The sequence below is a fragment of the Catharus ustulatus genome, chromosome 1 (genome assembly GCF_009819885.2).
Source record: "Catharus ustulatus isolate bCatUst1 chromosome 1, bCatUst1.pri.v2, whole genome shotgun sequence".
Classification (NCBI taxonomy): Eukaryota; Metazoa; Chordata; class Aves; order Passeriformes; family Turdidae; genus Catharus; species Catharus ustulatus.
This window is the reverse complement of record NC_046221.1, coordinates 45736697-45748705: the sequence shown is the minus strand read 5'-3', so window position 1 is coordinate 45748705 and position 12009 is coordinate 45736697. Positions and strand designations below refer to the sequence as shown.

Below are 12009 nucleotides of genomic sequence, written 5' to 3'. Positions count from 1 at the left end.
TATTTCAATATCTTACACATTTTTCAAGCGAGGCACATGACACTCAGAAGCTACTCTGAGGAGCACCACACAGACACCTATAGAAACAGAAACACAGAGGACTTCTAGCTGCAGAGGAGCATTTGGCAATTCATGACACTCAACTCACTCACTGTACAAGCTTGGGGACTTCAAAAAATCTCATATTTTTCAGGTCTCCAAAACTGGTCTCTGAGCCTCGTCAACTTCCCCAACAAGCTTGAACTGTCTAAAGTCTCTCAGCCATGTCTGAGAATTCAGGATAATTAAAAGCAACAACCATTACATCCTGGCTTTAAAGAGAACCTTTCCTTTTTACCTCTATATCTACCGCTGCACACTGTCCCTCCAAGCTGAGGTTTCAGAGGTACTTGAAAAGGTTTCCTCCAGCTAATGGTTTTGGGAAGTCTGGCAGATGGGTGTTGAGTCTTGCCCACTTGTAGCGCCTCACATGTTCTCCCTCCAGCCAGCAGCTCCCCCAGAATAACTCCTAGCTTGTATGCAGCTCCCAGTGAAATACCAACATGCAACACTGAAAATTACAGGTTTTGACCACACACATGTCAACCAAATAGAGGGCGAGGCAAGTAAAAACCACGCTGAGACACCCAAACTGACAGGCCACTGAGTGAGTCATGCTGCCCAGAATCAACAGAAAGAATTCTTGTTTTCCTCCCTCTGTATCAGGAAGCATGGAGTATTTCCTCTCTCCCTTTTTTCTTGTGAGTTTTCCAGTGAAGGTCACCATTTTGGGCGGGAAGGTGAAATTTCAGAGTTACAAATCCCAAAGATTTAGAAGCACTTGGAGGAGAGGCCTGTATGAGACTGTCATGCTGGGTGGCTGGGAGGAGACAGGCTCATTGATGACGCAGGCTTGGCATGAGCCCAGTTATTTGGGACATCCTGATCCAACCAGTTCACTTTAGAAACTTAAACTGGCTTGTAGCAGTAGCAAGACCTTTCCTGTCTTCATCCTTCTTCCCAGCAGGACTCATTCAGGGGTTAACTGTTCGTAAATATCTGCTGAGGTCACTATACCACCAACCAACATGGACAAAAATATCAAACCAAAGGAAGGGCATACAAGTCAAGATCCTGTGCTTGTACTAAGACTCAGGCACTTTGCATACAAAGTTCTACTCTTTCCACCAGTGTTACAAACTGTAAAACGTTCTTCAGAATACATTTGGGCAAAGGATTTTAAATTACAACTATTAGAGAATTTTTGGACACAAACAGCCACCTCTCCATGGACAAAATGGAATTACTACATCAAAATATGAACTAGACTAGATACAAGCTGCTAGTGTCCTTGCATCGGCAAAACCAAATGAATAAACACGAAGTAATATAAATAAATAAATATATTAAAATGATAATGTGCAACAATAAAAACACATATGGCTCTTACAGTTCCCTTAAGTTTAATAATCTCAAAAACATGTAAAGAATAGTAGAAGAGTTTGGTGTTTACCTGCCAAATAAACAATTGTTAATTTTTAAATGTGATCAACTAAGAAAAACAAATAACAATCTGGCTTTAAAAACTTTCAGCATTACTTTTCCTTGGATCTACTGCATAATTGCTGCAATATTACAGACACTATCTTGACTAGTTTTCTCTCCCTAGTTGTTTTTTTAGGTCTTGATCACCTACCAAACAAGTCTTAAAGGAACCTAGCCTCCAGGATGTTAGGACAAATTCCTATTCTTTTTATGTAACCCTCTAGCATTGGATAGAGGGACTGCAAACATAATACACTCTTTCACTGGTGTACGTAAGAGACTCCTCTGCATATGAAAATCAGGCTCAATAACTAACAGGTTCTGGAAAAGTAGCAGTGAAAGCAGGTTTATAACAAATGTTGTCAAATATATATACTACAGTATACATATGTATGCTACAACAAGCAGAGCAAAGTTGACTATCAGTTGTTTTGCACCACAGTATCTTAAGATACAACTTTTTAACAGCAGTGCAGTCTCCTAAATGTGAATGTTGGGAAACACTATTTGGAACATTTAGAACATTTTTTAAATTCAAGCATCCCCATGAGGAACATTGGAAGACTCCAAGAAACTGCCTTGCACACCGTAAATTCTGGAAAACAAAACACACTACCGCATGGCAGTAAGAAAGAACATATTGCCATGTTACTGACAAGACAGAGAACATGTTTTACCCTGGAAGTTTCATCCTAGTTTGCCTTCATGAGCATACAAAGTCAGAGCTGGATAAAATCATCCACTTTCACTCTTCAGCATTAAAGAGACAAAAGCCTGGTACTTCTCCTTCTGTTTCAACTTGAAATTTAAAACTTGAAGCTTGGTTTCAAATGACAGAACCAGGAGAGTGAAGTCTGCTGCTGACCAACTCTGTGTGCCAAACCAACCTTACAAAAAACAGCAGCAGGCTGGATGCAGTGACCCGGACAGAAAGCAGGGCCCTGTGCTGGGGCAGCTGCAGGGGATTCACCAGATCCAGAACACAGCACAACCCCTCCACAGCCCGACTCACCGCCGCAGCACCTCTGCCCGTGTGGAATCCAGCGTCCAAAGGCGGCAGACAACCATTTCACTAAAACCTTGGGTTTTTTCCTTCTCCTTGCTCACTCTGGATTACCAGGATCAACATAAGCCGGAGGAGGAGGGCCGGTTGCAACCCCGGCATCTGCCCTGGAGACAGCCCCAGCCGTCCCGTGTGCCAGCAAAACTCTCTCCCTATCCACCCGCCGGAGATTTGCCGACACAAGGGCAAAGTGGGATTAGGGCCGCGGCAAATATTTGCCTGTCAGCACTTTACAGCGGGGTGAGGGCACGGACACGGGCGAGTGTTTGGTTTCCAGCAGGGTGACTCCGCTCCCCCTGAAGCTGCAGGAGGGCCGAAAACAGAGGGCAGTGCTAATGTCGGCCTAAAGTCAGCGCTCACCGGGGGACATGATAACACTTCAGGGGACTGGGTCTAGACGGTAGCCCTGAGGGACGGGGACCCCTGTTCGGGGAGTTCCCAGGCGATGACAGTCAGCATGCAGCCCACCCCGGGCTGATGTGCCCCTGGCATACCCGCGCTCACCCCACCACTGAGCCAACCCGGGCACCCCCTAAAGCGTCCGACAACTCTCTCCCCGCCGGGGCTCCTCCCCTCGAAGCCAAGCTCGGCGAGGCAACAAGTGGAAGTCGCCGAAATCACTTCCCCCTCTCCCCGTCAGCTCCCTCCGCCCGCCGCCGCCTCCCCGCCCTCGGCCCCGCCGCGCTCCCTCGGGGGTGTGCGGGAGGGGTCGCCCAGTACCTGCGCGGCCGCCGCCGCCATGTCGCGCAGAGGCGGCCCGGGGTGAGGCTGCGGCCCTCCCCGCCCAACTACAACTCCCGTGAGGCCGCGCAGGGGCCGCCCCACGCCCGGGGCCGTGTGCGGCTGCAGTGCCCGGCGGCTCGGACGTGGCGGGGGCGACGCCGCGGGGAAAACTGAGGGGTACAAAGCGGCTCTGGGCTAGAAGTCGCCGCTTTCGGCTACAGCTGCAGCGTTGGCGGGGTTTATTTTCGGGTAGGCTGCTGTTTCTGGTGTCCTCACACAAGGTCGCTTTTTACAGAACCACGGGGTCGTTGGGGTTGGACCGGGCTCTGGAGACGCCTGATTCACCTCCCTGCCGAGGCAGGGTCACCTCGAACAGGTGACGCAGGAGCGCGTCCCGGGGAGTTTGGAATGTCTCCAGAGAGGGAGACTCCATGGCCTCCCTGGGCAGTTTGTTCAGTGCTCTGCCTCCCTCAATGTAAAGCTTTTCCTCACGCTGAGGTAAAACTTCCTTGTGTTTTGGCTTATGGCCATTACTCCTTGGCCTGTTGCTGGGCACCACTGAAAAAAAACCAAAACAACTTAATAAATGTTTGTTGTTTGTTTTAATACGTTTTAACGTTGTACTGGCTGTTGCGTTTAGGACTATTCTATATGGGTGTTTTACTTTTTTTTTTCCTTTTCTTTCTCGTTTGCACATCAGTTCATCAAGCTCTTTGCACAGACAACTGAGGCAAATGTGAAAGTCAGGCATGATGAATCCAGAACGCAGCAGATTTCCCTTCTTTGCTCCTGCCAGTTGATGAAAGGAAAATCCTCATCCCTAAACTGAACAGATGAGAGGACGTAGTCTCAAGCTGTGCCAGGGGAGGTTTAGGTTGGACATTAAAAGGAATTTCTTCACAGAAGGGGTGATTAGACATTGGAATGGGCTGCCCAAGGAGGTGGTGGAGTCCCCATCCCTGGAGGTGTTTAAGGAAGGACTGGATGTGGCACTCAGTGCCATGATCTGGTTGGCACGGTGGTTTGTTTGGTCATGATTGGACTCCATCTCAGAGGTCTTTTCCAACCTAATTGATTCTGTGACTCCATGAAAGACATAGGGAGAGATTAGTATGTCCACATAAAGTAAGAGACTGGGAGAAAGCAAGTGTGAAACTGGAACAAGAGGCTGCTTCCTGATGCAGGGTGTGGGGGAGTACAGAGGCACAGGGTTCCTAATACTCCCAGCACCAGGCCCCTTCTATAAGTAGGCTATTTCCTCCTTTCAGGTTTTTGTCTCTCCCATAATGCGTATGATTCTCTGAAAGGACATTGCTTTCTCAGTGCCTGAAATAGGCTTGTTTTGCACTTGAAATTCAGACTTGAAAAACTTCCTTTGCTTCTTTTCCCACATTGCTTTGGTAAATAAACGATTTTAAATTAAACTTGTGAGCAAGCAGTTTGCCATCAGTTCTCACCACAATGCTTGTGACTTTGTTAGCGTCATAAACATCATCTTAAGCTGAAGATCAAAGCATCAAATTTTCAAGAGTCTTGAGAAAATATGTGTAGTATGTAGTCACTGACATGTCTCCATCTTCCTTCACACATAAGAATGACTAAGTGACCTTAAGTTTTGGTGATTCATCGTCATCTAATGTGTGTTTTTTTAATAGCTTGAAAGCATTTTAGTGCCCTCAGAAATGAAGGTTATAGGGCTATGCATGTTGCAGGCACATGACTTGTAAAATGCAGTGGGATGTCTTACACCATTTGGGAGAAACCTTCAGGCTTACTTTCTTGGCACACTTTGCTGAATCATGCATCAGTGCCAACAGCATCTGCTGAAAATGAGGGTTTGTTTTCCATTGATCTCTAGGCAACTGGGTGTCTTCCAAAAGTAATCTCAGGGTCATCAGACACAAATAATGGTAAATCGAATCCCATGTAATTTCACTACAATGGATTTTATTTTACAAATTTTCAAGAAGTCTGTGTGAAATTCTACTTTTCACTCAAAAATAATTGATTAGAATGGATTGTTCTTCTTTTTAATTATGTAGCAACAAGCTACGTTCAGAAATATTTAATTATTTATGTTAATTACTGAATTATTGCCTGTTTATGTACGCATCAGTTTCTTCAGAGAAAAACAGGCTCTTTCCAACTAGGTCCATAGCTGACCAACACTTCCTTAGAATTTTCCATATTTCCTCATTTCTTAGCAGTAGAAGATGTTAGATCTTTCCTTTTTGGAAGCTGCAGTAGGAAAAAACCCAAAAAACCACACATTGTCTGCTCCATGCATGTTGCTTTCCTGTATGTTTACTCTGATAAAATTTGTTGATTAACTTCTTCATAAACCATGATGGGCTAGATGGGAATTATTTTCAATTTTACTAGCCAGGAAAGGCAATGTCAGTCACCCCACCAAAAGGAAAGCCTTTTCTGAGAAAAGTCTTTACACTGTGTAAGAGAGATAGCCAACTCAATCAACTAAAAGAACTAAATTGCTGCTTAGTGGTCTCCTGTGCATAGTAGATGAGTATTTTATGGTGGTGTCTGAGTATGTGTCCATAGAATGCCTTCCTCCCATCTGTCTGATGTTAGTGTTATATGTGCTACGTGTTTTCTTTAAATTTTTTGCAAGAGTTAATTGATATTATATAATGACTGGAAGGGCTTTGCTTCCACTAGCACTTGAGGTATTTTATGAGGGTAGCTAACTCCCAGTTTCCCTGGTCACCCTCAGTGGATTAACGTACCATTGTAGCTAGGCTGAACAACAGGCTGCTGTTCATCATCAGAAACCTTCTGTGATTGTGGGGAGAAAGCTTTGGAAGCACTTTTTGCATTTGTTTGCATTCTGTTTTGAATAGGTGGACAAATAATTGTCAGTAGGTATAAAGCTGGGACTAGGCAACATAAAAAGAACCAGCAAAGCTCTGGAAAACATCTAGAAGCAAATATGGCCTTTTAAACAAAGTGGCTGAGGAGCTTGGAAGAATATTCTGCTAAGTATCAGGTCAGCTTCTGAGGCTGGCTTCCACCAGAGTATATCAGGGTTAGTAAGTATCACTAACCTGAATTGGCTGTATTTCACTCCTGTGTGGACAAAATAGGTACCAAGAATTCTGTCTGGTTTGCTGGTGGTTCAGCTGTTCCAGCAACAATGTGGCAGAGCCAAGACATAGGTCTGGATTGTGCAGTTTAAATGAAAAAGAGTCTTTTATATATATCTACATGAGCAGCACAGGGATAAAGAGCATACTATCTCTGCTTCTCTTTATTGGAAGAAAGCAGCATTGTTTGGAGGAATGAAACAAGTGTTCTGGTTTTGTTACCTGAGCAGTTCCTAAATATGGAGAGAGTATTCCACTCCTCACACTTTTCTTTGTCCTTCTCAGTATTTTGCTTCTCTGAATGAGCAAGGGCATTTATAGCTACAGAGTAACCACAAGAAGATAAAATAGAATTTTTTTTATGATTTCAGTAAACTCAGTATTTCAAAACATTGAGAATATGAAGGTATCCTGGCTCTCAGTGAAAACATTTCTGGCAGTTAAGAAGTACAGGCTACGCTTTGCCAAAATTGCACACATTTATGAGTCTGATTCTTGCTCTGATTATGATCAGAAACAAAATTATCATTGATTTTAGTGGAAACAGGGTGTTTCCTTAAATGTGTGGTTAGAGGTCAGCTTTGCCAGAAAAGGTACTGGATTTCGAGTGGACAAAAAGTTGAACACAGCACAGGCATATGTCCTTGCAACAGTGAGGATTAACTCTTTATGGGCCTGTGCTACCATCAGGCTGAGGAAACCTTTATTCCCCTCTGCCTGACATTCTTGTGGTCACATCTTCAGTAGCGTATCTAGTTTTGGGGCCTCCAAGGTAAGAAAGATCCATTGACTGACTGAAGTCAGCCCTATGGAGGATCACGGAGATGGACAGGGAGTTGGAGCGCATGACCTATGAGGACACTAACTTGGCTGGAATATGTTTAGCCCCAGGAAAAAACAAGGTTTATGGGAGATCTGATGCCTCTTTTCCATTCTGTAATGTGAAGACACAGAGAAGGAAAGGAAAAAGCAGCATCACCAAGTTACAGCAAAAGAAATTTTGTTTGCATAGAAGTAAAAACATCCACCATAAGAGTTATTAAGCATTGCAGCAAGGACTTGGAGGAGTTCTTACAGATTATCAGTTTGACCAGATAAAGCCCTGAGAGACCTTGTCTGACCAGGAAGATAAAAGTTCTGTGAGCAGCACGGAGCAGTGGATCACAATTATTTCTTCAATTGAAAATACCTTAATAGGTGGTTATCAGAGGTTGAGAACGATAGTCACAGGATAGAATTCCATTGAATTTGTGAATGTTTATTAGTACAACTTCATTATATCAGGAGGCAGCATATTTACATTCTGAGTTACTTTGGCTATGGCAGCAATACAGTTGGGTAATATAGAGAATTCTTTTTACATATTCAGATACACTGTAACAAAATTTGCTGAAGTTACAAACAGATTTAAATAATTTGCTAAAAACTGGGCAGAGCAGGATCATTTCAGTTTTTGTGCTTCTATTATAACTCTCCACTTCATTTTAGACAGATGTTAAATAGATGAACAGTAAAGATTTCACAGTCATGTGGCTCTAGGACAATGAGTTGAATGACAGCTTGTTGAAATTATGTAGGTGCATAAGACCTTCTTGGTACTCATGGTCACAGTATTTTCCTCTTGTGTAGATTTGCTGGCACTTATGAAGTGGTCCTGGCTTACCAAAATAGAAGATATTGGACTAATTTGTCCTTCAATAAGTTATCTCTTCAACAATTGACAGTATTCCCCAGCCCAAAGTCTTTTGAAGCCAGATTAATTTCAAATGTTTCTTGTCAGGAAGCAATAGCCAGGCTGGTCTCCACCACAACCAGGAAAAATGACAACTTCTCTCTTTTCATGGTTTGTCTGAACACAAGTGAATTGGAACCCTTCAGAATGAATAAGTCCCCTTTTAAATTTTTTACATTTTAGGCAGTGACTGTAGTAAATGAGATACCAGGACTGATCTGTTCAAAGGTGCATCTGATGACAAGAGACATGATACGAACTCTTTGTTCTGGCAACTAAACCAAAGCACAAACTAGAAACTATAAGCAAGCCCTAGAAAGACTGTATGGATTTATGTCATATATGCTCACCCTATTCTTACACTTTTCCTTAGATATTCTTGCTTCTGGGTATAGTTAGAAATAGGATATTGTATTGTGGGCCTGAGTTTCTGCTTTTTGTAAACTACACAGCAGCTGTGAAGAATCTGTTGTCTGCTCCAGATAATCTTTAGAGATCAAATAAAATAGTGTGGAAACAGCATAGACATTTTAAGACAGACGCACAAAAAGCCAAATTGTTGCTTAGAAATATTGCTAAGCCATTGCTTGCTGCCACTGGAAAACTACCTTGGCTCTCTATATAAATGCTGGGAAATTAAATATTCTGCTTTCCAGGGACTTTGTCATTCAGCTACACTGGAATATGCACTGTATGTTACACTGCCTGGGGAAAAAAATACCTATTGAGCTAGAATGAAGAAGGATATCAGTTTTATCTTAAAAAAAAGGCACCCAAACATCAATTTTACAAATAAACCAAGCCATTGTTATCCTGCTATTTAAAAAACCATTTGTTTTTGCACTATATAAGTTCAAGTGTTCTCAGCAGCATGGCAAAGGGAGAAAAAGGAAGGAAAGAGCAATTAGAGGCAAATATGCTCCCACTCTGCTTGGGAGATGAACTGTTGATCTGCTGCAATCAACTGAAATTATATTCAAAGACTGGAAGAATCCTGTGGCAAAGAGCAGTAACAGATGGAAAACTGATATCCTAGTGAAGTATCTGTTTAACAGCTTGTGTTCCTTCTAGGGCTCTCACAAAGTTTCCATTTCTGACCCAAAAGACTACTTTTACACAAAGTTAGTTTTATATATATTTATCTGCCAAAAGATGAAAGAACATTTGCCCAGAGAACTTTTCTGAGAAACTTCTGAGTTCAGAAACTCTTGTAGCTATTGTCATGACAGTTAATCCAGAGACATAACCCCCCCACAAAGAAAAGACCAATGCGTAAACTGATAAACACTGATAAACACTGAAAAGCATTAAAATTTACAAAAATACCTATGTGTCCATTGCTGTATACAGTCCAAATATTTGAAGTCAGGTAAGAAAGAGATAGGTAACAACTTTTATGTTAAAACCTGATGTTTTAATGCCCAAAAGAAAAATTATTTTTTTTCTTTTCAAAAGAGAGTATAAATGAGAGAAAATCCATCTCACTGTGCAAAAAATTATGAACTTCAGATTTTCAGGCCAGTGAAGTAATTTCTTGGCATTCTCATCTCTTCATCCCACTCTAAATACATTCTGTTATTTTCCATACACAGCATGCTTGCAAAGGTTAAATTTGTGTGTCTTTCTCAGGGAAGTGCCTCTAAGAATTAGAGGCTATCCATGGCATGCAAAATCTGCGAGTTCATACAGGATTAGTCCTAATAGTTAGATCTTGCTTCAGTAGACGGATGTCACTTCATGATGGAATTTGCCTTCATAGCAGGTCCTGGGGCTGGAGGCTTGACCATTGCTGCAGTGTAAACACAGACTGCATAACTGTGCCAAATGCTTCTTGAACTTGACTCCAACAAATACATAGAGCACAGGGTTGAGGCAGCAGTGGGAGAAGGCAATTTTACGGCTGATGTGAAAGGCAAGGTCGGAGTCTTTCGCATACTGACAGGTAGGTGGTGGAAGAGTAGTCAGAAAGCTGAGGATGTTGTAAGGTGCCCAGCACAGGAAAAAAGCCACCACAATAATGAGGATGAGTCTCACAGTTCTGTGTTTTCTGCGAGATCTTGCTCTAAGCAGGATTATGAGTATCTTGAAGTAACAGAATACGATGACTCCAAAGGAAAGCAGGAAGAGTACATTTCTCACATAAATGTCCACCTTTTTCCAATTCCCATCAGCATAATCACAGAACCTGTGCTCTTCCGAGGCTTCTTGCACAGTGGTGTGAATCACCTCAGGAACCACAATTAATATGCTAACAGTCCAAACAGCCAAGGACACCAGAACACCACAGCACTGTGTCTGGGATCTCAGAGTTGAAAGGGGGTTCACTACAAACAAGTACCTCAGGATAGTCATTAGCGTCAAAAAGAAAACACCGCTGTAGTAGCCAATAGAGAAAACAGCATTTGATGCTTTGCAAAGGAACTCACCAAAAATCCATCCAAAGGACTGGTCCACTACCCAAAAAGGCAGCATGCAGGAGAAGACTAAATCAGAGATACAGAGATTCATGATGAAGATGTTTGTTAAGGATGTAAGGTTTTCATATTTCAATAGGATCCATAACACCAAAGTGTTTCCTAGCAGACTGAGAAAAAATACCAGACTGTAGAGGACAGCAGTGAGATAGATGTTAAATGTGAAATAGTCACCCATTTCACACACGTTGGTTTCATGAGGGTATTCATATGAGGAATTATAATCAAAATAATATCCTTCATCCATTTTTCTGTGCAGATCTTGTGCTGTTCTCCAGCAGCTACTTCAAAGGACAGCAACAAATCAAATGAAATAGTTTGTGAAAATCAGCTCAATAATTAAACTCCCACTGTGGAGGCTTCTGTTTTAAGACAGAAAAAGCAGCAGTGAAACTAGTAATTTTTCCTGGCTTGGGGACACAAAGGACTCATTTCTTCTTATGACTAGAACATGAACAGGTAGATACCAAAGACTTACTGCAAAGCACTCAAATCTTAAATACTTAAGAAGTCAGAAACTCAGATGTTTCTCAACCAAAATGTTTGGTGACAACTGTCAATTACTAAGTTTCCACTGTATGAATGTGCATTGTTTTTTGATGTAGTTATCTCAGGTGCCAAGACTTACAAATATGTTATTGTTTTTTCAGTTTTCTGGAGTAGTATCCAACTCCTAAACACTTTGCTGTACAGATGATTCTTTGTCACTGAAGTTCAGCACTGTGTAAGCCTGAAAAGCTGAGAAGTACCAGTAGCAACAACTGTAAGCACTAAGAGCAGGAAAAGCCGGGTTTCTTTCAGATTTTTGTCTTGAGGTTTGTTGATATCTAAACATCTCGAAAACTGTGGCAGAAGCATCATCATGCTGGGTGGTCTGTGCACCTCTGTGGCCTGATGATTCTCAGGGATGCGAGAATCATCAGATCTCAGGAGCAGAGATCTCATCACAGTTCTTTTCTGGGACTGCTGCCTGTCTGTCTGTATGCAGGCAGGAATTTAATTCTAGGTGAATGGTGAATAGAAACTCACCAACAGGATCAAAAGTCACTGGGACTGGGAAGATGGCATACAGTCAGGTCAGAGTAGCCTAATTTCTTTATGAAATTAAGCTTAAAAATAGGTGCAGAAAAATCAGTAGTGCCTCTGGCCAGTGGTTTAAAGTCTAACTTCACTTTATCCTAGAAGAAGGCTTATCTGCAACACCATGTTTGGATCCTGTTTTGACTGAAATCAGTGAGAGATCTGCCACTGAGTTCCTTCAAAGTAGAGTTGCAAGAAAGAAGCTCCACAGCTCGGGCTAAAATTGTGCTAGTGACATTTTCCTTTTTTAATTAGTCAAGGCAGAATCTGCCTGCTACAGCCAGACAAAGACATGCTACCTTTAGAGGACAG

At 42.4% G+C, this 12009-nt stretch overlaps 2 protein-coding genes across 4 annotated transcripts in view; both read right to left on the bottom strand.

Moving 5' to 3' along the window:
• Window positions 1-3370, bottom strand: part of FYCO1 (FYVE and coiled-coil domain autophagy adaptor 1) — a 46683-nt gene extending 43313 nt beyond the window's left edge. For 2 of the 3 annotated variants that reach the window (XM_033058469.1, XM_033058484.1), the window contains exon 1: window positions 3308-3370. The gene's annotated coding sequence lies outside the window, so the exon portion shown is untranslated. Of the gene's footprint in view, window positions 1-2536; window positions 3041-3307 lie in introns of those variants that run through there. The other variant, XM_033058477.2, reaches the window with a different exon arrangement.
• Window positions 3371-9859: 6489 nt separating this feature from the next.
• XCR1 (X-C motif chemokine receptor 1) lies at window positions 9860-10864 on the bottom strand. Its single transcript, XM_033075082.1, has one exon. It carries the CDS (start codon window positions 10862-10864, stop codon window positions 9860-9862), a length of 1005 nt encoding a protein of 334 aa, XP_032930973.1.
• Window positions 10865-12009: the final 1145 nt, after the last annotated feature.